General features: G+C 29.1%; 3 protein-coding genes and 1 long non-coding RNA gene across 7 annotated transcripts; 2 read left to right on the top strand and 2 right to left on the bottom strand.

Annotated features, from left to right (window-relative positions):
- Positions 1–5,519: 5,519 nt before the first annotated feature.
- On the bottom strand, positions 5,520–8,406 carry LOC128289379 (uncharacterized). The gene is made up of 3 exons (XR_008279015.1): positions 8,301–8,406; positions 7,744–7,829; positions 5,520–5,891 (listed from the first exon to the last, which is right to left on the bottom strand). It is a non-coding gene; the product is annotated as an uncharacterized LOC128289379 (long non-coding RNA).
- A 4,306-nt stretch (positions 8,407–12,712) lies between these two features.
- LOC108481182 (trifunctional UDP-glucose 4,6-dehydratase/UDP-4-keto-6-deoxy-D-glucose 3,5-epimerase/UDP-4-keto-L-rhamnose-reductase RHM1-like) lies at positions 12,713–13,834 on the top strand. Its single transcript, XM_017784343.2, has one exon. It carries the CDS (start codon positions 12,719–12,721, stop codon positions 13,832–13,834), a length of 1,116 nt encoding a protein of 371 aa, XP_017639832.1. The 5' UTR covers positions 12,713–12,718.
- A 3,952-nt stretch (positions 13,835–17,786) lies between these two features.
- Positions 17,787–21,340, top strand: LOC108483117 (trifunctional UDP-glucose 4,6-dehydratase/UDP-4-keto-6-deoxy-D-glucose 3,5-epimerase/UDP-4-keto-L-rhamnose-reductase RHM1). The gene is made up of 3 exons (XM_017786338.2): positions 17,787–17,970; positions 18,767–20,339; positions 20,432–21,340. Exons 2-3 carry the CDS (start codon positions 18,780–18,782, stop codon positions 20,873–20,875), a joined length of 2,004 nt encoding a protein of 667 aa, XP_017641827.1. The 5' UTR covers positions 17,787–17,970; positions 18,767–18,779; the 3' UTR covers positions 20,876–21,340.
- Positions 21,341–22,156: 816 nt separating this feature from the next.
- Positions 22,157–24,583, bottom strand: LOC108480570 (uncharacterized). Of its 4 annotated transcripts, none has more exons than XM_053031185.1 (4): positions 24,452–24,583; positions 23,646–23,807; positions 22,814–23,002; positions 22,157–22,571 (listed from the first exon to the last, which is right to left on the bottom strand). In XM_053031185.1, the coding sequence occupies exons 1-4, from the start codon at positions 24,566–24,568 to the stop codon at positions 22,494–22,496; spliced, it is 546 nt and encodes a 181-aa protein (XP_052887145.1). In that variant the 5' UTR covers positions 24,569–24,583; the 3' UTR covers positions 22,157–22,493. The 4 variants fall into 4 exon arrangements, with proteins under 4 accessions (XP_052887145.1, XP_052887147.1, XP_052887144.1 ...); XM_053031187.1 differs by having other exon boundaries at positions 23,646–23,899; positions 24,452–24,575; XM_053031184.1 differs by having other exon boundaries at positions 23,646–23,916; positions 24,452–24,569.
- Between the last annotated feature and the right edge of the window lie 117 nt (positions 24,584–24,700).

The raw sequence follows: 24,700 nt of genomic DNA, 5'->3' as shown, positions 1-24,700 counted from the left end.
ATCGGATCACACTTAAATGTCAAATTAAATTCGTATTTTGAAAATCAAGACAATATGTGTTTAATAAGATACCAATTTTGGGCGTCGCGAGGTGCTAATACCTTCCTCGCTGCAGAACCGACTCGAACCCTAAATTTTCTCTGGATTTTAACGTAGACCTAAACTTAGCCTTTTATTTGTTTTAATAAGAGATCTAATAGGTGTCCGATCACACCTAGGAAAAAGGATCGGTGGCGATTCCCTGTTTATTTCAGAAATCAAACGTCAAATTTCAAACTTTTTTTCAATAAATCGCCACAATTAGCGACCAAGCTAAGCTAAAATTTTTACTTCGCTACAAGGTTTATTAGCTTAATTAGTAATTCATGACTCATTCAACCATCATTTCAATCCATTTTCATTGTTATAATAAAAAGGAAGTAAGTCAGTTTGGTATTTTTATTTGTTAATTTAGATATATCTCAAATCTTATTTTATTTGAACTTGTACTAATAATTTTCGACTCAATTAGATTAGTAATTGTTTAACTTGTAATTAACTTGATAACATATTTACCAATTTGACTAATACTTTGGGTTCGATCCTTAAAATATTCGAATGTTCCATTATAACACTACAAATATTACAAATGACATGTCATATTTGCAATAAAACAACTTTTAAATTATTAAATCGAGTGTTGATTTTCAGCCTCGATTACACGCTTTTACAGGGCGCGATCAATAAATTAATTTAATTTTTTTCAAATAAAATTTAAAACTAATTTAAAATAAAAATAATTTTTTTCTTAACAATGAAATGTACATGTCATACTTTAAAATTATAATTATTATATTTACTTTAATAACTTATTTATTAGTATATTAATTGTGGCTATAATTATAAATATGGTTAATGATGCAATTACTTTATGAATTATTATAATTATGATTTATAAATTTATTTTAACATTATAACTTTACTTATTAACATGTAAATTGTAATAATTCATCATAATTTTATGAAAATTGAGATTAAAAATATTAAAGGAATTAGACTTGTTAAAATAAATTCTATAACAAGGATAGCTTAGTAAATGTGGTTTTAAGTAATGTTATATTCCATCAACTAAACATATGAATCTTACGGTAATATAACATACCGTTGGTAATATCATATTCTCGTAAGCTTATTACGAAACGTAATCTTACCTTCCTTGAATTAAACAACTCTTAAAGATAATATGTGCTTAAGTACATTTAAACCCACATTTTTTTAATTCTTGTAACAATAACAATATTAACTAAAATAAAACTTATATATTATTTTTATTTTGTGTTATAAAATTTTCATGCATTGTTATTAATTAACATTCTTTTCTTAAAAGAAAATTATATCAATGTTAAAAGAAGGTATTGCTAAAATACTTGTACACACCAGTTTACTGTTTTATCTTGTGGCAAAATTGTTGGGGTCTAGGTATTTAATTATATAAAATACATGTTGAAAGTAGGTTGGGTCCATAACCATGTATTTTAAATTCAAAATATTATTGATGATAAAATTTAGGAAAAACAAATTAAGTTAAATACTGAATTTGTATTAGATATTATAATTATTAAAGTTTATTTTTTATCTAATTGATATTTAGATGTTGCTATTTATACTTAGATATTGTAATTATAAAATTCTATTTTATTAAATTAATATTTAGATACTACTTTGTATTAGTTTACTAAATTAAACTAAAAATGTTACTAAATTTATTATTTAAAAATTATAAAACTTCAAAACATTTTGAGGCCCAAATACAAATTTGTCATTTTTAACACTAATTATAAAAAAACTAAGTGCTTTAGGTTACCAAGGCTTCAACTAAATGTGTTTCTCCGCATGTTCCATAAATCGAGTCAATTCAAATGAATCGAATGAGCCCTATTTCAGTAATTAACCTCTATGGGACATTCTATACTCATTCATCACGGGCTTTGATCCCGACCCATGATACTAGTGTCACAAGTTACAAATCAAAACCATTGTGCACAGAACGTTCCATAGAACTCAGTCGATGAAAGTAGATTATTGCGTAATACTCACAAAAAAAAACACATCATTTTAGTTAATAGATTTAATAGTTACAGCTTCTCATAACAGAAATTTCAAAATTCAAAAACTAAAATGACTAGAAAGAATAAAAATGAACAAAATAGATTAAAATTAAATCCACAACTTATATATAATAAAAATTAATAGCAAAATTTAATCTAATAAATTTAACTGTTATAACTTAAGTCCATCTATCTGTGACCTTAGAAAATATTGGTATTGAGTTGCTAATCACTTATATGGTTGAATTGAATTGCAACTAAAGATATAATTTAAACCAGAAAATAAAGATAATAAAAATAAAAATTATGTACACAATTAAAATTTTCTTCCTATGATTTTGAGATTTTTTAGAGAGTAACCCATTATAAATTAATAATATAAAATGTAATTTAAGCTCAAATTACTTACCATATTATAACCTCACTCTTATACATTTATTTAGATTTACTCTTACTTTCTCCGAAGTTCCTTTGATGGATAAATAAGTGTTCTTTCTATTAGTACATAAATCAATAAGCAAATTTTCCGCTAGTATAATGAAATAATGCCATTGAAATTTTGCCCCAGTTAAATTATTGTACTTGTAACAAATATTATAAAAAATAAATTTAAAATGACTTAATTATAGGTTAACAAATTATATCTTAATTGAATTGATTTATTTTATTTTTGATTAATATAAAGTGAACTTTATTTTTAATATCATTTAATTTAAATTTAAATAAAATAATAAATATATAAAAAACTCGAAATTAACAAAAAGGAACAAACAATTTTTTATTAAAATAATCGAATTGGGCCATTAGTTATAAAATATAAAACATATTATTATATTGTTTTAAAATAGTGAAATTTAAATAAAAGGTTTAAGATATTTTCAAATTTGCGTTGGATTCGATTCAATACTATGAACAAATATAATTTTTTTAAATATCAAAAGAAAACAATTAAAAATAATAAAATTGAACATCCCAACCAATCAATAAAAGAATATCATCTTAAAATTTTTTTGGAAAATTCATCATTTTCTCAATTTTTTGAAAAATATTTTTCAATAACAAGGCTAGAAGAAAAATAAGTTAAAATATACTCTTAATTTATGTAATCACTAATTTAGTTTTATTTTTAAAAATTTTAAAAATCATATTTAATTGTTAATATCATTAAAATTTTTTACTAAATTGCTGATGTGATATTTTAAAATTAAAAAATATAATAACTATGTAAACGAATAATATTATAATAAATTTAAATTTAATATACAAATTTTAATAATATCAACAATTGAATAAATTTTTTTTTAAAAGTGAAGGTCACAAAACCTTACGATAGGAATCTAATGCTTTCAACAAAGAATAAGAATAATAAAAGTTTTAAATATTTATTTTATCTCCTTTGGACAGTAACTATGCATTGGGAAATTAATTAATGTAAATTTTTTATTTTACAATTTATTCATTCTTTCTATAAGTAGATAGAATATATTGTCTGCATCACAAGGAGTTAGTGCCAAATACCAAATCAATTGACCTAGAAAAATGTTAATTGCTAATGTTAGGTAAGTTTTATTAATGATAAGAGTGTTTATCGTTTTAAGTATGATCTGAATTTGAGTTGTGTTAGTAGTAAGGTTTTATCCTATTTTTATAATTTATAAAATAAAATATATTAAAATGTATTTTAGTATCACACTCAACTTTAACAATGCTTAAAGATATAAAAAGTTGGCTCAACTATACAATGCTTAATAATATACAAAAGTTGTCTCGATTAATAATATTCTTACTTCTGTTATAATCCATAAACATTCCTTTTATGACACTTGTGAAAAAAGATTTTCTTTTATTTCTTTAGATAATATAAAAATGGTGAAATTCTGGGTTTGGTCTATATATTAGTTTAATTTTTATATTTTAATTTTGACATAATTTAGTATGTTTATAATCTTACAATTACTTTAAATGCTTTATTTTCATTGAAATATTGATGTACATGTGTCTAAATATAATAACTTTTACTTCTTTTTAAATTATACAACAATGGTCAAATTTTAGTTTTGGTCCCTATATTATGTTCATATTTGAAATTTTGATCACTGTACTTTAGTTTTTGACATAATTTGATACTTAAACTTTTTAATGTCTTTAGTTAGTAAATACTTTATTTGGATTAAATATTGACGTGAATTTTAAGAATTGTCACCATTGTTAAAATTCCTTTTAGATTCATGTCACTTACAATGTCTTTTTTTAATTTCAATAAGTCACACCGTGGATTTAACATAAAAATTTTAATAGTATTAATAATTAGACCTGAATTTTAAATCCAAAAAAGTAAATGGATTAAATTTTTGAAAATTAAAGTATTGAAATTAAATCTCAAATGTACAAAAGTATAGGAAGTTAAAGCATATTTTAACTTTCAAATTTTTGTTCTACAATTTGGTAAAAACTTAATTGACCCAACACGAAGCATGGTAAAAAACCATGCTAGTAAAACTAATAGGAAAGAAAAAAACATAAAATAATAATTTGAAAAAAAATGTTACACTCGATTATAGCATACTCACAATGTGGATGAAAAAAATCACATAATAAATATGTTTATAAAAAAATTGATAAAAGAACAATCGAGGCTTTGGTTGAAATGGTAAAATAATGGTGTTTTAGTCGTTACTCAATTGAGTTGGTGCTCGATTGACTTATGGCATAAACTCGGTCAATGGCTTAATATATACTAGATTATGACACACTTAAGACGTGGGTTAACAAATATATCTATTACAAGTTCATATGAAACCGAATGCTGTAACACCCCTTACCCGAATTCGCGGCCGGGACAGGGTACGAGGCATTATTGGACTTAAACGTACACAACTATGTAAAACCAGACCATAAAATTTCGTTCAAATTAAAAACATTCATTCATATTCATAATGTCCCTTATTTGGGCTTACGAGACCCAAAACATACATCAGGGTGGTTTGGGACTAAACCGAGAACTTACGAACTTTTTACAACACTTAGAAAATTTTCATATTTTAGAGAGTGACACAATCGTATGGGCAGCCCGTGTGATCACACGCGCCCTTGTGGCTCAAGACACGCCGGTGTCCTCCACCCGTATAACTCTCTGTTTATGACGTCAGCAATGATATAGGGTCACACGGCCAAGTTACACACTCGTATGCTACACCGTGTCCTCCACACGGATGAGACACACGGCCGTGTCTCTGCCCGTGTGGCCCAGAATATGACTATTTACCAAGCCACTTGGCACCCTCGTTAGCACTTACTTAAACATGACTTCAATTGCACTTTTCGAGGCAATTTCATATCGATTTATTCATGCATAAGGCACCATACTTTACCTAGTTTAAACTTATCAACTTTATGCCATAATTATCATTAACACATTCTTACACTTCATGCTTATGCTAAGGTCTATCCATAGACCAATTTAGTCACTTTTAAATCATCAAGTAATCTAGGGCACATTCACAATTCATCCATACCAAACACACATGACCACACCCTATGAAACCTTTTAGTACATGCATACATATATGGATAGGTTTACAACCCAATAACCAATATGAGCCACATCACATGGCCATATACAAAAAGAATCATATTCTCATTATGAGCCAATACATTTGGCCAAATCAAATGACACATATCGAATTGACTAAGTTCCTATACATGCCATAGATTTAAAGTGCTTGAAATCATTTATACCCTTCAATAGCTGGATAGTGTGATAGAATCTCTGACGATCTCTAACCCGAGCTAGCATCTGTGACACTATGAGAGAAAGGAAAGGAAAGGGGTAAGCTATATAGCTTAGTAAGTCCATATGAAAATAATAAGCAATTTATTAACATGTTTTTAACAATTCTCACAACATGTTTTTAACAATCATAATTGCACAAAATTCTACTATTTACTCCTTTTCATCTCAAGTTGTCTACTCAAGTCACAGTCACTAAATTATTTATATCTTGAGCTACGGAACTCCAAATTAAGATCCGTTAATTTTCCCTGAAACTAGACTCACATATCTTCTTACCATAAAATTTTTAGAAATTTTGGTCTAGCCAATAAGTGCAGTTTATTCTTTAAATTCTCCCTTGTTCTGCTGTTTGACAATTTCAACCCTTTTTCACTAAAAATTAATTATCTCACAGTACGAAATCCGGATAATGTTCTGTTTCTCTTGAAAATAGGCTCATTAAGTATTTAGTCATATGAATTCTAACCCATAATTATTTTCATAAAATTATTAATGATTTTCCAAAGTTAAGACAAAGGAACCCGGAATCACTCTAGCCTTGTCTTACAGAAATCCAAATATCTCATAACATGAAATTCTTTTGCTTACACCGTTTCTTCTACGTGAAACTAGACTCGATAAGGTTTAATTTCATATTTTATTCAACCTCTAACTAAATTTCCACAATTTTTGGTGGATTTTCAAAGTTGGACTACTGCTCTGTCCAAAACTATTTTAGTGTAGAATAACGATAACTAAGTTTATAGCACCTTTACAAATCATTTTAACCTTCACGGTAAAAATACATATTTATACATCATAAGCATAGACCCATAATCACAAGGTCATCACAAAATCATTCTCATGGGCATGACTTACTTATTTGCATCCTTACCAAAGGTGCATCATAAACCGAGATCATTTCTCATGAGTTTTGCACACATACCCGTACCACTTGCAACATCATCATAACTTTTCTCAATCATGACACAATCTTTAAATCACCCGTTGAACCAATTGGAACACTAAAGAATACCCGATAAGCCTTATACAAAAGGGTAAAATACCGATGCCATGTCCCAGACATGGTCTTACACTGACACATATAACAATACCGATGCCATGTTCCAAGCATGATCTTACACTGGCCGCATATTGAGGCCGATGCCATATCCCAAACATGGTCTTACATTGGCTCTCATAATGTGGCAGATGCCATGTCCCAGACATGGTCTTACACTAGCACACATATCAAAGTCGATGCCATGTCCCAGACATGGTCTTACACTAGCTCTCATAATGTGGTCGATGCCATGTCCTAGACATGGTCTTACACTAGCACACATATCAACACCGATGCCATGTCCCAAACATGGTCTTACACTGGCTCTCATAATATGGCCGATGCCATGTCCCAAATATGGTCTTATGTTAGCACACATATCAACCGAATGTCTTGGCATGGATATCCAATCTATTCCTAAGGTTCAACCAGAAGTTTTACCACAACAAATCTCGTCATACATATTCCATGTAATATCACTCTTTTAACACCAAGTTACCATTCAGTACAATGTCATCAAACATCATAAACATATGTTTTAGGTCATTGCATATACATAGCTTACAATATAATTTCGTGAAGCATAACACCATCACGTACATAGTACCACAAACATATAATTCAACGCATCCGCATTTTCATATCAATTCATATTGCAATCACAAATCACAATAACATTATTGTCTTACCAATTTTATCATACGACTCGTTTGTCGATTCCTCGTCGAGTATGTCCGTAACAAATCATACAAATTATATAATAAAAATTAGGCATTTCAATTCAAATAAGACATTGCATTATTATTATCACACGAACTTACCTCGAATGCAAAAACGGATAATTATTCTCTTTTTGTCCTTAACCACGTACTTTCTCGATTTAAGCTCGAATCTTGATTTTCTTGATCTAACATTTCAAATATAGCTTATTTATTACTCACAATATTCAAATTAACCCAAAAATCATACTTTTAAAATTTTACAATTTTACCCCTAAATTTTTACTTATTTGCAAATTAGCCCCTAAGCTCGAAAAATAAAATTTATTCAATTTTATCCCAACCCAAGCCTAGCCGAATATTTATCTTACTAACAGCAACTCACATATTTCATTATTTCACATATTTACCATCTATTTTACCACTTTTACAAAATGGTCCATTTTAGGTGTTTTCATAAAAATCACTTAACAAAAGTTGTTTATTTAACAACTAATATTCGTTTTCTTCCATAAAAATGCAGGAAAAACATGAATATTATCGTGGAAAAACCCTATACTTTCAACCATTTTGTAAAATAGTCCCCTCATTAGCTAAATTAAGCTACAAGGGTTCCAAAAATACAAAAATTATAAAAAATGACCATCAAAATCACTTACTTGTGAGGGTTAGAAGTTGCAGAAATTGTCAAGCTTCCATGGCTATTTCCTTGGGTAAAAATCGGTGAAGAAGAAAGAGAAATAAAAAAAAGATGATAGCCTTTTGTATTTTTGTCTTATTATATTTTTTAACTTAATTACCCATTTACCCTTTTAATTTCTAACTAATTTCAATAGTACCAAACAAATATCTTCCACTAACTTATTAATTCCACATAAGGGCTTCCACTAAAAATTCTATAGCTATTTAATACCTTTAGATATTAGAATGTAACTTTCGTAATTTATGCGATTTAGTCCTTAAAGCCAAATTAAACACTTCTCACATATAATTTCTTCATTAAAATTTTACACAATCATATAAACATATCATAAACCTTATAATAATTATAAAATAATTATTTCTAATTCGGATTTATGGTCTCAAAACCACTGTTCTGATTAGGCCCTAGTTCGGGATGTTACAAATACTACTTTAGTTTAAGTGATAAAGTCGAATATTTAAAACTATTACATCATGAATTAACTCATAACACTAACTCAATTATACGCTTAATCTAAGCAGGCTCAGCCTTGAGCATTGTTTAAGAGTGCAACTACCTAAGGCCCAGGGTTGGAAGGGGGGCCAAAAAAATATTCTCTTAGCTTTTAATATGGAAAAAAATTCAGACTAAAATAAATTAATTAAATATCTAAGTCTTTCAATTTTCCACCATAAATGTTTCATCTCTTAGGGCCCAAATTTTTTTCAGCTTTTATTATATTACATTTTATATATTTTTTAAAATGGAGCCCAATTTATTATTTCGTTTAAGGTCTAAAAATATTACCGAATATAAATATAAATTTTAATTTTTAATTAGACTAAAACTTCATATTTAAATCATGATGAGATTCACTGGGAAAAATCATAGTCTTCGGAATCTAGACTCCAAACATTAGACTTAATGATTCGTATATTCTAATCATATTTGTATATTTTATTATATCATAATTATATTTCAAATATTATATAGTTATAAAAATTTTAATACATTAATAATTTATATGTATAAGTTTTGAAATATTCATATATATCCTATTTTATTTCGTATTTTTAATTATCGTTACATAGTAAAGCTAAAAAAAATAGGTAACATATTCCTTTAATTTTGTTTTAAATATTTTTACTAAAAAAATTGTGTTAAAATATTTTAAAGCGAGGGTGTGAAGGAATAAAGATGTCGAGAATAAAGGAGGTGCAGAAAAAAAGAGTAAACAGAGTTAAGTACACGTTGGTCAATGAACGAAGTTGATGCAATTATTGCTGTACTTTATGTGAAGCTTAAATCATTACGGTTTATTTATATTATTATTATTATCATCATCATGTGTTTGATTGAATTATATTTGTGTCATTTATTAAACAAATCATCACTCAATTATAAAATTGCGAAATTCTTTTTATAAGTTTTATATTTTAATAAATTTTAAAAAATCAAAAGCTTTTAACTCTAAACATTATATTTTCTTAATTTATTTCGATTTGATTATATAATTTCTATTAACGTAAAAATACATAAACGTTTATGATTTATGAGACATTTGATTTAAGTCATTATATATTTTCAGGAATAATCTTAAATTTTGACTTAATATTTTCTTTATATTATCTTAAATTGATAATTTTACATTCTCAATGGTAATAAGATTTTAGATTATAGAGATAATCACACTGAAAACTCTTCCTTGTTAATATAAGATTTTGGGTCATTTCATGATATTTTAAACTTTACTTTAATTTCTACAGCGTTGGTAAATTTTATCTTTTCATTTTACGATTTATTAAGTAAATAAATTATATATATTTTAAAATTTATTAAAATATAATATTTTAACTTAATACAATAATAAAAATAAATAAAATTATCAGTTATCATATTTAATATAAAATATATTAACCAAATTTAGAAATGATTTAAAATGTTTTTTAATAAAAATTATATGTAGTAATAAAGTAAATTGAGATCATGGTACGGAAAAATAATAATTAATTATAATAATACTATGATAAATGTAAAGTTTAGGTTTTTGCGACAAAATGATAATACTAAGGTTTAGAGTCTAATGAAAACCCCATCAACTTTCATAGCAATATCTTCCATTAATGTCCTATTAATGTTGAAAGAAGTAAATTTATTTAAAATTAATATATATTTATATATATAATAAAAGCAGTAAAATATGTTTTAGGTAAATTTGTCTTCCATCTAAATGAGGTTACATTGCTTAGATTGTCAATATTTTGGACATTTTGTAATATCATATTATAAAATAATATTAATATGTCATAATATTATTATCTTAGATTATGAGCATAATCTTAAATTTTAGATCAATTTATACTTTGTTTTCATTATTTTAATTAATTTAGACTTTTCATAAATAAAATTTAATACTAATTAAAAATAAAATATATTTTTTCTTAATAGTAAACCAATAGAAGTCATACATTACAATTATAATTATTATAGTTTATTTAATATTTTTATTAATATATTAATTATGATTATGATTATAATTATAATTATGGTTGGTGTTACAGTCACTTTTATGAAATATTATAATTATGATTTATAAATTTATTTCAACATTATATATTTACTTATTAATATATAAAGTGTAATAATAAGTGAAAATTGTAATAGTTTATCATAATTTCATAAAAATTGTAGACCAAAGAATATTAAAGGAACTAAATTTTTAAAAAAAAAACTCTATAACAAAAATAATTGAGTGAATTGTGCTTTTAGGTATTCTTATATCCCGTGAACTGAAATTTAAATTTTACATTCCAAACAAAATAAACTAAATAAAATAATCTCATATTTCACCTGTAACTTTACATTCATGTAATCTTATTACGGGACATAATCTAATATTCAATTAACTAATCACGTCTAAATTATTTTTTCAAGATAAAAGTTGTTATAAAATAATCTCTTTTATCACTTCATATCTCACATAAAATCGTATTCTAAAATCTCAATATTTGATGTAATTATAAGTAAAGATTATAATCTAAAATAATACACTTTTTTATTGTTTTTAATTTAAAATAATATTTTAAAAAAATATTTAGTTAAATAATAAATACTTTAATTACTCCACCCACATTATCGGTAGGCGTAGGGCTAGGAATAGTAAAGAAAGACTTCCACAATTTCCATCTCCACAAAGCTTCTCTATTCATAAACACCTGTATTACTGTGTGTGTTTCTGTTTTCCTGTCAGCTTTTTTCTCTACATCTTGTAAGTTCAAAAGTTTTCGCATTTTTCACTGTCATTTGTTGGAAGATCGAATGCCATTAATGATTGTGTTTGCTGTTTTTTTTAAAAAAATTTATTTTTGATTAATTGATGCCATTTTATGATCTGGGTATTTCGTTATTCTTATTTTTTGTCTCTTTTAAAAATGAATGAAATTTCATGAATTGGGTTGCCGTTTTAGTTGGATCTTAATATATTTCTATTGTTATACGATGAAATGTGATTTAAATGATTTGTTTAATTCGTGAGTTGTTTTGATGTATTCTGATTTATCAGTTTAATATAATGAATGATTTTGACATAATTTAATTGTAATTTCTCATATACTTATAACAGTGTCGTGACATTTTCTATAATATCTGGAAGTAATGGAGAGTTGTTGTTGATAAAGCAATAAACTTATGCATCTTTTCTTTGTTCGGTAAACATTAATGGCAAACATTTATTTTAGGAATAAAATAAACAATTTAGAATTTATTAGTAAAAGTGCTAATAAAAGTTTTTATATTAAGAATTAGATTGTATTTTTTATTTTTATTAAAAACAAATTAATTTTTCTACAATTCACTTCTACTATTGCAAATTGATTTTTCTATGTTAGCATGAGATACATGTAATATGTTTAGTTAGTTTCTCATCATGCAGCTTTTAATAATAGAAATAGATAAAAATTTTAATGAAAAGAACCAACTTGTTCTTTGATCTAATATTCAGAAATTAATTTACCTATTTTTGAATAGAAAGAGCAAAATGTAATCTAACTTTTTATTATAAAGGTTTCTATAAAGTTTTTAATGAATCTTGTTTTATAGTTCATTGTCCTGTTTTTATTGAAAATGAAAGTACTAGAATAAATGCTATGATAAATTCAAGTTTAAACTTGACAAACCAAAACATAAAAAAAAAAAATCATAATTTTTATTATTGTTTATATCCCTATTATTTTTGGATTTTTTCATGTTTTTTACTTAAAAGGAAAATTCTATGTTTAGGTATTTTCCTATAGTTTTCTGAATTTAGATTGTGTATATATATTTAGAATTGGTTTTGGTATGACAAGTTTTCTGAATTTAGATTGTATATATATTTTTTGTAGAATTGGTTTTGGTATGGCAACTTACAAGCCAAGGAACATCTTAATTACTGGGGCTGCTGGGTTTATTGCATCTCATGTCACAAATAGACTCATTCGTAATTACCCGGATTACAAGATTGTCGCTCTCGATAAGCTCGATTACTGCTCGAACTTAAAAAACCTTAACCCGTCTAAGTCATCTCCGAACTTTAAGTTTGTGGAAGGGGACATTGGTAGTGCTGATCTTGTTAATTACCTCCTTTTTACGGAGTCTATCGACACGATAATGCATTTTGCGGCCCAAACTCATGTCGATAACTCGTTCGGGAATAGCTTCGAGTTCACCAAAAACAATATCTATGGCACTCATGTCTTGCTTGAAGCTTGCAAAGTCACTGGTCAAATCAGGAGGTTCATCCATGTGAGTACTGATGAGGTTTACGGGGAAACAGATGAGGATGCTATTGTGGGAAACCATGAGGCTTCTCAACTTCTCCCGTCGAACCCGTACTCCGCTACAAAAGCTGGTGCTGAAATGCTTGTGATGGCATATGGTAGATCATATGGCTTGCCTGTGATAACGACTCGAGGAAACAATGTTTACGGCCCGAACCAGTTCCCTGAGAAACTAATTCCGAAGTTCATCCTCTTAGCAATGAGGGGGATGGTTCTTCCAATTCACGGGGACGGTTCCAATGTGAGGAGTTATTTGTATTGTGAGGATGTGGCCGAGGCCTTTGAAGTCATACTTCATAGGGGTGAAGTTGGACATGTTTATAACATCGGTACGAAGAAAGAAAGGAGAGTGATCGATGTAGCCAAAGATATATGCAAACTATTTTTGATGGATCCGGAGAAAAGCATTGAGTTTGTTGAGAATCGACCATTCAATGACCAAAGGTATTTTCTTGACGATCAGAAATTAAAGAACTTGGGATGGTCTGAACGAGTCATATGGGAAGAGGGGTTGAAAAAGACAATAGATTGGTACACCAAACATCCTAATTGGTGGGGTGATGTCTCCGGTGCATTGCTCCCTCACCCGAGAATGCTGATGATACCGGGCGGACGACACTTTGATTTCGAAGAACAGAACCGTATGTCACACGTAAATGTTCCTAAATTGCCAAATGGTAAATCCAAACTTTAAATGCAATGGTTCTCCTTCAAAACTGTCACTAAGTCTACCATTGATCTCTATTGATCAAGCCATGAAAGCACATCTTCTAGTTACAGTGGTCGATTTTCACGACTGCGGATGGCTATCACCGGAACAAAAAAATCGAAACCCTTTAACCAAACCGCCAAAAGAAAATGTATGAGCCTTAGCTCAATTATCTGATGAGGATTATTTAAAACAACTATTGCAAGCAATCAATTTGTGAACATGTACACCAACTCAATTATTGAGATATATAATTTATTATATATTAATATATTTATTTTTTAGAAGTCACTTTAATTAATAAAATTTTGTTCACAATCATAATTTAATGTTATACTGTTTAATTAACAAGAATCACGTTACCATACATCACAATTAATTCAATTTAAGGAAGTTGAATTGGTTTTTAAAAAATTAAGAGTTTTTAACTCTGTAAAGAGTTCAAAACTCTCTTTAAAACATCAATTAAAAACATATTACGTTTTTTATATTTAATTTAAGAATTATAAATTATTATCGTTAATGTTTTAAATAATTATAAAACTTTTAAAATATAATAATATCCAATAATGTTGGATAACTTGTATTTTCCAATAAAAGCTGTCGGCAGAAGTGATTTTGTAGGTCTCAATTCGTGATACCCAATTGGAATTTAGATTCTTATAAATGTGACAAAATGACTAAATATGAGTGTTTGGTTGTTGTGCTGAGTCTCCATAGCATGTCTTATTTGAATACACTTTTATTTCCTTTTTAATTAGTACTTTTTAAATCTACAGTGGTAAAGCGAGGGCTCGCACCTAAAAAAAAAATTATTATTTTTATTGTTATAATTTATAAAATTTTAATTTAATCTTTAAAACTTATAAAAATATATAATTTAATTTCGATTAAAAATATTTAAAAAATTCAATAAAACTTTTCTCGACACAGTTGACTAGGAGATCTAAGAATATGTCAAAAATATTTTTAATAAAAATATTTTAATTAATAAAACTATAAATGACTATTAATATATAAAATTGGCATAAATATAGACAACCTTTTTTTTTTTTGGTAAAGAGAAAATGAACAAAATTAACTATATAAAACAGTCGTATTCTTTCTCCCCATGTAGTAACTCAATAACTTCCTCGGGAGCCACATAGACTACTTTTCAAACACTACAAATTTCTTAATCAAAGACAGCTATCATTTAATTCTCAATAATTGCATCCAAAACCGTTAGGTCACTTCGACGATAAATATATTTTAAATTTATGGGTAAATTTTTTAGTTGGTCATTGAATTTTTAGGGTACTTTATTTTAGTTACTCGAAATGAAATCTTTATAATTTGATCACCTAACTTTGTTGGCCTCTTTTATTTTAATTACCCAAACATTAAATCTCTGACGGCAGTTAACTGTAAACGTCACATCATATTTATACTTTCATTTTGGTCACTCAACTTTTAGCCCGTTTTCATTTTGATCACCTAACAAATATTTTTTTAAAGTATTAATTAGGTAAAAATAAGGATTAAAGTAGAAAAGTAATATAAACTAAAATGATACGCATAAATTTTTTCAAACTGTAGTTGTTTATCTCATTGTTGAAATTCTACTTTATTTTAATATTAAAATTTTAAATTTTAAAATATCAAAATAAATTGAATAAATTGTTGAATTTCTTTTTATCCTAGTTAATATCAACTTATTTGTTACTATAATATTAAAATTAATTAATTTAATATCCTTTTAAATCTTAAATTTTATATTTTTAGCTTATACTTAATGATATCAACTCAAATAACTCATATTTAATAATTATTTAGGAAACTTAAATTTCTTTTGATTATATACTCTTAAATATTCCATGCTGAAAAAATAGTTGCAATTAATAAAATTAATTGTTTGTTCTTCGTTGGGTAAAGATGTGATGAAAATTTTATGAGTTTTGTTTGGAATGGAAGATAAAATAAATAAATAAAATTAATTGCAAGGATATTTTTATTTACTTTTAGCTTAGCATGGAAGATTCAATATCATATAATAATAAAAATTTGGGTTTTGTAGACGACTATTAAAGATTTCTATTGATAATTTTTGAAAACAAATTCAAAATATCAAAATAAATAAATAACTTGTTGAAAATTATTTATCCATTAATAATATCAATTGATGCTACTATAATTTTGACACTTGATATTTATAATTTTATATTTCAAAGCCCACATTTAGAATTTTCGACAATGGGATAAATAAGTACAATCTAACAATTTTGTGTATTATTTTAGTTTTTACTAGTTTTTTACTTTAATCTTTTTTACCCCAATCAATAATATAAAAAGATACTTTTGGATGAACAAAATGAAAATAACCTAAAAGTTGGGTAACTAAAATGAAAGTACAAACATAATGTGGCATGTACAGTTAATCACAGTTAAAATTTTAACACTTAAATAACTAAAATGAATGTTGGTGTAGGTAGAATACCTAAATTTATTGATATATTAATTTTAAGAAAAATATACTGATTGTTTTATTTAAAATCAATAAATCAAATTAATAATAAATATCATTAAAAGCATTAAATTAATAAAATTTGTATTTTATCTTATAAATAATTTCAAAATTACCATTACATTCTTAATAAATTATGTAGTGAACTAGACATATCAATATTGTTATGAATGCTATTAAGTGGATGTTCAACCTTTCATCTTCCTTCAACCTTTCACCTTTCATATTATTGTAACTCATTTCTTATTTATATATTAGAAAATGTGGAGTCTAATCTTTCTCTCTCTATAGGAATAGAGGCAAAGCCAGGATAATTTTTTAGGAGGGCCGGATGAAATTTTAATTTTTTATAGTTTATATCTTTATAAATTGTAAAGGATTAAATTAAATTTTTATAATTTTAGGGAGGTCAAAGTACAATTTTATCTTTACTAATTTAAAATTTTTAAAAAATATAAAAGCCTAAATAATAATTTTACATTTTAAGAAGGCTGAAGCTCATGCTAACCCTCTGACTTCGCCCCTATATAGGAATATACTATTTGTAATAATAATAAAAAAGAAGAGAAATGCAATAAAATCTCTCCTATTCTCATCTATTATTATGTTCATTGCATTATTATTATTTTATAACAAATATAACATTTTAGGGTTTTAATTATCACTCCTCATTTATTACAATCACATTCAATGAAAATACAGGAGAATAATAAATGCTACCATAATGTTTTTATATATAATTTAAACTTTTTTAGTAATTTGATTATTAAATTATGTATTAACTTTTATATTCGTCCTTTAATTCCTTTTTTTAGTCTAAAATGGTACATGAATTATCACTTTTGTCTTATTCTACTTTATAAGAATATGACATTAAATAAAAATGTGTTGCATTCTTATCTGTTAATATTATTTTTGAATAAAATGAGACAAAATTGATAGTTTAGATATTATTTTGAAAAAATTAAAAAATTAAAGTATAGTTTAAAAATGAATTTACTAATAGAGATTATAATTTATTTGAAATAAATTAATACTAATTAGTCAACACAAATTGAAAAACTTCTTCATAGTCAAGAATTGCAATTAAAAAATATTTGTTACATGAAATTAACTTACCAAATAAATAATACATCAAGGAAAGCAATCTTCATAAAAAGGAAAAATAACTTTCAAAATGTTAGAAAATAAAAAAAAGTAATTCATTGTCCAAATTCATTTAAATTATATTTAAATTATAAAATAAATAAAATTATAAACTTTTTAAAATCCCAAAAATAATTTATAATTAAGTCAACAATTAAACACCATGAACCCCGCGTTGGCTATCTTAACTTTTCTTCATTCCGCAACTAACCCTTATACTTTACTGTACACACAAGAAACATGACACGAGTTAAATATATTACCCCATAAGGGTAGTTTTGGAATTTTAGATTATTTCATGGCTCGCCTTAACTGTTATTTAGATGTACATATATAGTGATACGTATACGCGGAGTCTCTGCAATTTCCCTCTTCAAAGCCTTTTCTCTTCTCCTCTGAAATCTCGCTCTAAGATTTCGTCGTTTATATTTCTCCATCTGGATTTTGATTGAGCTCTCTCTCCTTTCGTCTTGTAAGTCAAAAAGTCTTCTCATTTTTCTTTTTTTTTTCCAGTGTGATTTGATGGAAGATCAAATGTGATCGATGATTCTGTGTATGTGTGTGTTTTGGGGGGGAAATTTAGTGTTTTTTGATTGATTCAAGCCATTTTATGATCTGGGTGTTGCTTAATTTTCTTAGATCTGTTCTAAAATGTGAGGAAATTTCATGTCTTGGTTTTGCTCTTTTAGCCGTTACTTTGGCTACAGTTTTTTGCTTATTAATTGGATCCGGATCTCTCTTTCTCCTAATATATGAATGAAATGGGATTTAAAAGATCTGAATTTTTTTTACCTTTGATCTAGTAAATAAGGTGGATCTTGTTGCTAAAGTTATAAATTTATGGATCATTTCCTTTTTTGGCTTGTTTAGCTACTATTGCAAGCACTGACTTGGTAGTTTATTCTTCCAGTTTAGTTTGATGAACCAAAACTATAAAAATAATAGAAAAAAAATAATAGCGTGATTTTGATTGCATTTGGATGGTCTGATCCACTGATTTCGCCGTCAGATCTGTTTTTAAGGTTGCCTGTTTCTTCTTCGCTTATTTATTTGTATAGAATGATATCTGGTGGAATATTCTGTAAAGATGGAATTTTGCTGAACTCAACTTGTCTTTATTTTCTTTTGGATTTTTACATGATTATATAAGGTTTGGTACTTGATTCTATGTTTACATTTTTATATATTTGTTTATGCAAGTTGATTTTGATTTTCATAACTTTTGCCAGGGTTCTGATATTAGGTTGTGGTGTTTCTTATTTTTGCAGAATTGGTTTCACTATGTCTTCTTATACCCCTAAGAACATCCTCATAACTGGGGCAGCTGGTTTTATTGCGTCACATGTTGCTAACCGGCTCATAAGGAACTACCCAGACTACAAGATTGTTGTGCTTGACAAGCTTGATTACTGCTCGAACCTGAAAAACCTCCTTCCTTCCAAGTCATCTCCGAACTTTAAGTTTGTGAAAGGTGACATTGGTAGTGCTGACCTTGTTAACTACCTCCTTATTACCGAGTCTATCGACACAATAATGCACTTTGCAGCCCAGACTCATGTTGATAACTCGTTTGGAAACAGCTTTGAGTTTACCAAGAACAATATCTATGGCACTCATGTCTTGCTTGAAGCTTGCAAAGTCACTGGTCAAATCAGGAGGTTCATCCATGTCAGCACTGATGAGGTTTATGGTGAGACGGATGAGGATGCTGTTGTAGGAAACCATGAGGCTTCCCAACTTCTCCCAACAAACCCGTACTCTGCTACAAAAGCTGGTGCTGAAATGCTTGTTATGGCATATGGTAGGTCATATGGGCTACCTGTGATAACAACCCGTGGAAACAACGTTTATGGTCCCAACCAGTTCCCTGAAAAGTTGATTCCAAAGTTTATTCTCCTAGCAATGAGGGGAAAGACTCTTCCAATTCACGGTGATGGTTCTAATGTGAGAAGTTATTTATACTGTGAGGATGTGGCCGAGGCATTTGAAGTCATTCTTCACAAGGGTGAAGTTGGCCATGTTTATAATATTGGAACAAAGAAGGAGAGGAGAGTGATTGATGTGGCCAAAGATATCTGTAAGCTTTTCTCGATGGATCCAGAGACCAGCATCAAGTTTGTTGAAAACAGACCATTCAATGACCAGAGGTATTTTCTTGATGATCAGAAGCTGAAGAACTTGGGATGGTCCGAGCGAACTGTATGGGAAGAGGGGCTGAAGAAGACCATTGAATGGTACACTCAGAATCCTGAATGGTGGGGCGATGTTTCTGGTGCATTGCTTCCACACCCTAGAATGCTGATGATGCCTGGCGGGAGACACTTCGATTCTGAAGAGGGAAAAGGTACATCATTTGAAAGTGGACCTAATCAGACCCGAATGGTGGTTCCAACCTTCAAAACTAGTAGCAGCACCCAAAAACCAGCCTTGAAGTTCTTGATCTATGGTAGGACTGGCTGGATTGGAGGTCTGCTTGGTCAGTTATGTGAGAAACAAGGTATTCCCTTTGAATATGGAAGAGGACGCTTGGAAGATCGTTCATCCCTTATGGCAGATATTCAGAATATAAAGCCAACCCATGTTTTTAATGCTGCTGGTGTGACTGGTAGGCCCAATGTTGATTGGTGTGAATCTCACAAAACAGAAACAATTCGCACCAATGTGGCTGGAACCTTGACCTTAGCAGATGTTTGCAGAGAACATGGGCTTTTGATGATGAATTTTGCTACAGGGTGTATATTCGAGTACGATGCAGGACATCCTGAGGGCTCCGGCATTGGGTATAAAGAGGAAGACAAACCCAATTTCACTGGTTCCTTCTATTCAAAAACCAAGGCTATGGTAACTAATTTCGATATCTTTATTCTGATTCAATTTGTATGGGAGTTTGTTTCTTATGATCTCATAAACATCCTCAATTATTTTTTCTTTAGGTTGAAGAGCTGTTGAAAGAATATGAAAACGTCTGCACTCTCAGAGTTCGAATGCCGATCTCATCTGACCTAAACAACCCTCGTAACTTTATTGCCAAGATTGCACGCTACAACAAGGTGGTCAACATTCCCAACAGCATGACAATCTTGGATGAACTTCTGCCTATTTCTATCGAGATGGCTAAAAGGAACTTGAAGGGTATCTGGAACTTTACAAACCCTGGGGTTGTAAGCCACAATGAGATCCTGGAGATGTATAAGACTTACATTGACCCAAAGTTTCAGTGGGTGAACTTCACATTGGAAGAACAAGCCAAGGTTATAGTTGCCCCTCGAAGCAATAATGAGATGGACGCATCCAAGTTGAAGAACGAGTTCCCCGATCTGCTACCAATCAAGGAATCACTGATTAAGTATGTCTTTGAACCCAGCAAGAGAACCTGAGCCTTTTGAGCAGCAGTTTACAGGAATAGAATTCGGTATTATCCTATGTTTTTTCTTCATTGAGTTATTGCCTGGAATATCTTTGCAGTTTAATTCATTTGTTATAATCTTGTCTTCCACCTCATTAATTTTCACTAGATAACTCTTAAGGTATTACTATTAGATTTAAACCATTCATTGTTACTAGCTGCACCAAGCTGTATCCTAGTTTGTCCGTCCATTCTTGAAGAAACTATCTATAGGTGCTTTACAAATTGTCATCTGCAGGCTGACAGGTGTATTATTTGGCATTACATTAGTTGAATGTTATGACTTTCAACAGTCACCTACTGGTCTATAATGGAGGAAATTGCATCTATCTCTTATTACTCAGATGAGTGAATTATTTATGTATTTGAGTCTCTCAATTGTCTCTTGTGCAACTACATTATATTACTCAGTATACCAGTCCTTTGACTGAAATAAGAGTATATATTTACTTTTCACTTTTTTGCCCCTTTTCTTATTAACTTTTCCAAAGTTGCAATTGCCATCATATTATTGACGTTTATGCAATTCCATAAGAACATGTGTTCTTTTACAATTAAACACGTTTGTACTTGTTACCTTTGTTAAGAACGAATGAAGATTTTTTTTTTTGATATAAGATTTTTTTATGTACATAAGAACGAAAGAAGATTTAGTTCCATTGGTTCATACAAATTTCAGTATACTGTAATTTTTTTTTCAAAGATTGTTGAAATTGGATTGGTCATTTGAATTTAATTGGATCAATTTGTATATCAATACGAACGTTAAATCCGATTAAAAAACTAACTAAATTGACTGTTGAATCGAATTTTATATCTTTGATAATTTACTTAATTTAAACTAATCTAGCCAAGAATCAAGGTCCTGTCGAATGCCAAATCCAAGCATTAGCTGTTTCCAGGCTTTTAGGATCTTGAAAGGGCAATGTTTGAAGTATTTATGGAAACATGCCATTCTTTTGGACATTAATAAATGGAAGAGTAAATTAATGTTTCATTTTCTCTTCATTCTGTGTTTTATTGATTTTCTATTTTATTTCCTCAAAAGTTGCCAAGAAACAACAAGGAAAGTCTCCTGAATAATAACTTCAAGGATGATTTGCAAGGCAATAGGTCAATTATGCATGGAGGAAATCCACGGGAAAAAAGCTTTCAAACTTTGGATAAAAAATTCAAATCCCCTGAATAGTAATAACTTCAACGTTGATTTGCAAAGCTTCATTTGCTCTGAACTGTAGAAGGAACCACAAGATTCACAATACCAAATGATACTTATCTTCTTTGTGGCAAAGCAATAATGATATCAAAGTTGTACAAATATAAACATCCTCTTATTTAGGATAAACCAAGATGCTGTCATAACATGTTATACATAATATGCTTCTATAAATCTGCTAAAGATATCCAAACATTCATTAGCTACAGTTAAATCCCAAGCAAATCCATTTGAACCGTTTCCCAATAGGTAGATATGCAAAATTACTCATGCTAGGTATCAGCATCGTCAATGGTTCTCAATTCCATCAAAGAATTGTATTTGTACTCAAGGGCAAAAAAATATGGCAACGTCTTCACGCATTATATCAGTTTTACTTGTGTTTAGAACAGTTTTCAGCTCGTGTAAGTGCATCTGTAAGAACATCTATTGTCCAATTCTTCATGTCCTCCTACATACAAGAAGAAAACCAACAAGATTCGAAAACCATCAACATCCGGGGTTTTTCTATTACAACTTATTAGCTAATGAAATATTATTGAAAATCATCTAAATGCATTCAATGCAAGCATAAAAAAGCTACACGATGCCATAGTCCAACTGCCATTTAGAAAGGGCACAGCCAATACGAAAAATTAACAGATTCATAGATTTGATCATCAAACAAAATTGAGTATCAGATATGTGGCTTACCATATGCAGCGGTTCTCCAGTTCTTATTTTTGCATGTGGACGAGCAAGCTTGGATTCAAAAGGAGTTCTTGGTCTGACTTCTCTAATTTCTTCCCACTCTTCACGAGTAAGCATCCGAATGGTGCCTTGTCCAGGAGGAGCATTCTTTATCTTTCGCTCAATCATTTCCTGGGACTTTGATTCATCATGCTGCCAATGGACAAAATATCAATAAAACAAATACCTCTGCATTTGATAGTAAGTACTGAACAAGAGTACTTAATGAGACACGTACTGAACAAGAGTACTTAATGAGACCCGTAACTGTTTTAAGACGATTCATGAAGCATAAAAACAGAAACATTAATGCGTAATGATGAGTGAATTTGTAAGGTTCATATCCTATTTCATTTTGTCAAGAAGACTGCGACCCAAGACACAACATACATAATTATAAAAAGAACCTATCACTGACCTTATTCTATAACTACTGTCTAATTTATTGGGGGAATTTTTTTTTTCCTCCTCATACCTTGTATTTAGTCATTGTGCAGAATGAAAGATCCAAAGTCTGGGGGGTAACCAGAGTGACAACATAACCAAAAAGGATTATTTCTTCGAACTGTTTTAACTATGATCTAAGAATAAACTTCCAGAATAGATGCTTTTCAAAATGACTATTTTACTCTATATTGAAGTATCCATAGAAGAAAACATAATATATTAAGCTTTCCCCACTCAAGGCAGCCTAAAAGACCATATAGTTTATTAAACCGATCAGCTAGGAGCAACCATCAAACTACGTAATTGACAGAGAAAATTCCTAGTAAAAACACGGATTGAAAGAACAAACCATCATGAGCAGCTTTGCAAAAAGTGCAATTCCAGCTACAGCAAGATACATTGGCAGTGTCGCAGTATCTAGAAAGGATCTTGATTCGGGAACCTCCACAAACAACTGAGCCTTCTTGGGGTTCCTCCTTTTCCTCGTCCTCTCGATTTCAGGAACCTTTTTCTTCAAGGTTTCAGAAGGACCATCATCGCGGGATAATGTATGCAACAATCTCCGAAACAACGACGAGTTTTGACTAACCCTATTCATGTTACCTAGAAGATGATATGATCTACTTATCCAAGTATGTCAATGAATAAAACCATTTTAAAAAAAAAGCACCCCAAAGCTTAAACCACAAATAAAAACAGAGAATGAAAATCGAAAAATCAAGACTCTCGACTCATTAACCTTCTGCCAGCAAAAGCCACATGCAATTAAAAAAGCAAGAAACTTTTAAAATTAATCCCTTACCAACATAGCAAGAATACAATCACTCATAATCTTTTGCTGAAAGGAACAGTTTTTTTTTTTCATTAATTCCGTCTAACATGTGTAGTACGAACCTGGCAAATCTTATGAACTGATCGTGAAGTTATGAAATCAATTCGCCCTTAACAATTAGGGGCGAAGACAAGGACGTTGAGTCGAGAAAACGATAAAGGAGAAGTGCGAAGTTGAGTAAAGGCAGCTCATTTCCACTCAATTGAAGCAATATAAAAAACCCAAAAATACCCAATTTAACTAATGAATTAAACAGTTCACTAAAGAGTATTGACAAATGAAAATGTGAGAAATCAGGCAAAAGGAAGGAAAAAAAAGGTTACCTGCAGCAACTGGTGATCATCGCAAGCTGAGGCTTGAGCTTTCCTTTGTAGCGGGCTCGTGAGATACGATGAGAGCCGAGACAATTGAGAAAAGGAAACGAGGAGTGGCCCATGCATGAGCCCCAATAAAATTGGGTAGGTTTGGGTTTGGAATTTGAATTCCTCATTCTAGTGTATTTGGATTGGGCGTGAATTAAAAAAAAAGAAAAAAACCTTTTTGGTAAATATTTTATTTTTATTGTTATTACT

Source organism: Gossypium arboreum, chromosome 1 (assembly GCF_025698485.1).
Source record: "Gossypium arboreum isolate Shixiya-1 chromosome 1, ASM2569848v2, whole genome shotgun sequence".
Classification (NCBI taxonomy): domain Eukaryota; kingdom Viridiplantae; phylum Streptophyta; class Magnoliopsida; order Malvales; family Malvaceae; genus Gossypium; species Gossypium arboreum.
Note: the sequence above shows the minus strand (reverse complement) of the source record. Positions and strands in the feature narration are given on the sequence as shown.

What these genes read in the sequence shown, in the direction of transcription:
- LOC108483117 (XM_017786338.2), top strand. Translation starts at nt 18,780, where the DNA reads ATGTCTTCTTATACCCCTAAGAACATCCTCATAACTGGGGCAGCTGGT. An exon ending in ATTCAAAAACCAAGGCTATG is followed by an intron (nt 20,340 to 20,431) that starts GTAACTAATTTC and finishes TTTTTTCTTTAG; the next exon opens with GTTGAAGAGCTGTTGAAAGA.
- LOC108481182 (XM_017784343.2), top strand. Translation starts at nt 12,719, where the DNA reads ATGGCAACTTACAAGCCAAGGAACATCTTAATTACTGGGGCTGCTGGG.
- LOC108480570 (XM_053031184.1), bottom strand. Translation starts at nt 24,564, where the DNA reads ATGGGCCACTCCTCGTTTCCTTTTCTCAATTGTCTCGGCTCTCATCGT. An exon ending in ATGATCACCAGTTGCTGCAG is followed by an intron (nt 23,917 to 24,451) that starts GTAACCTTTTTT and finishes TTGGATAAGTAG; the next exon opens with ATCATATCATCTTCTAGGTA. An exon ending in TTGCAAAGCTGCTCATGATG is followed by an intron (nt 23,003 to 23,645) that starts GTTTGTTCTTTC and finishes GTCCATTGGCAG; the next exon opens with CATGATGAATCAAAGTCCCA.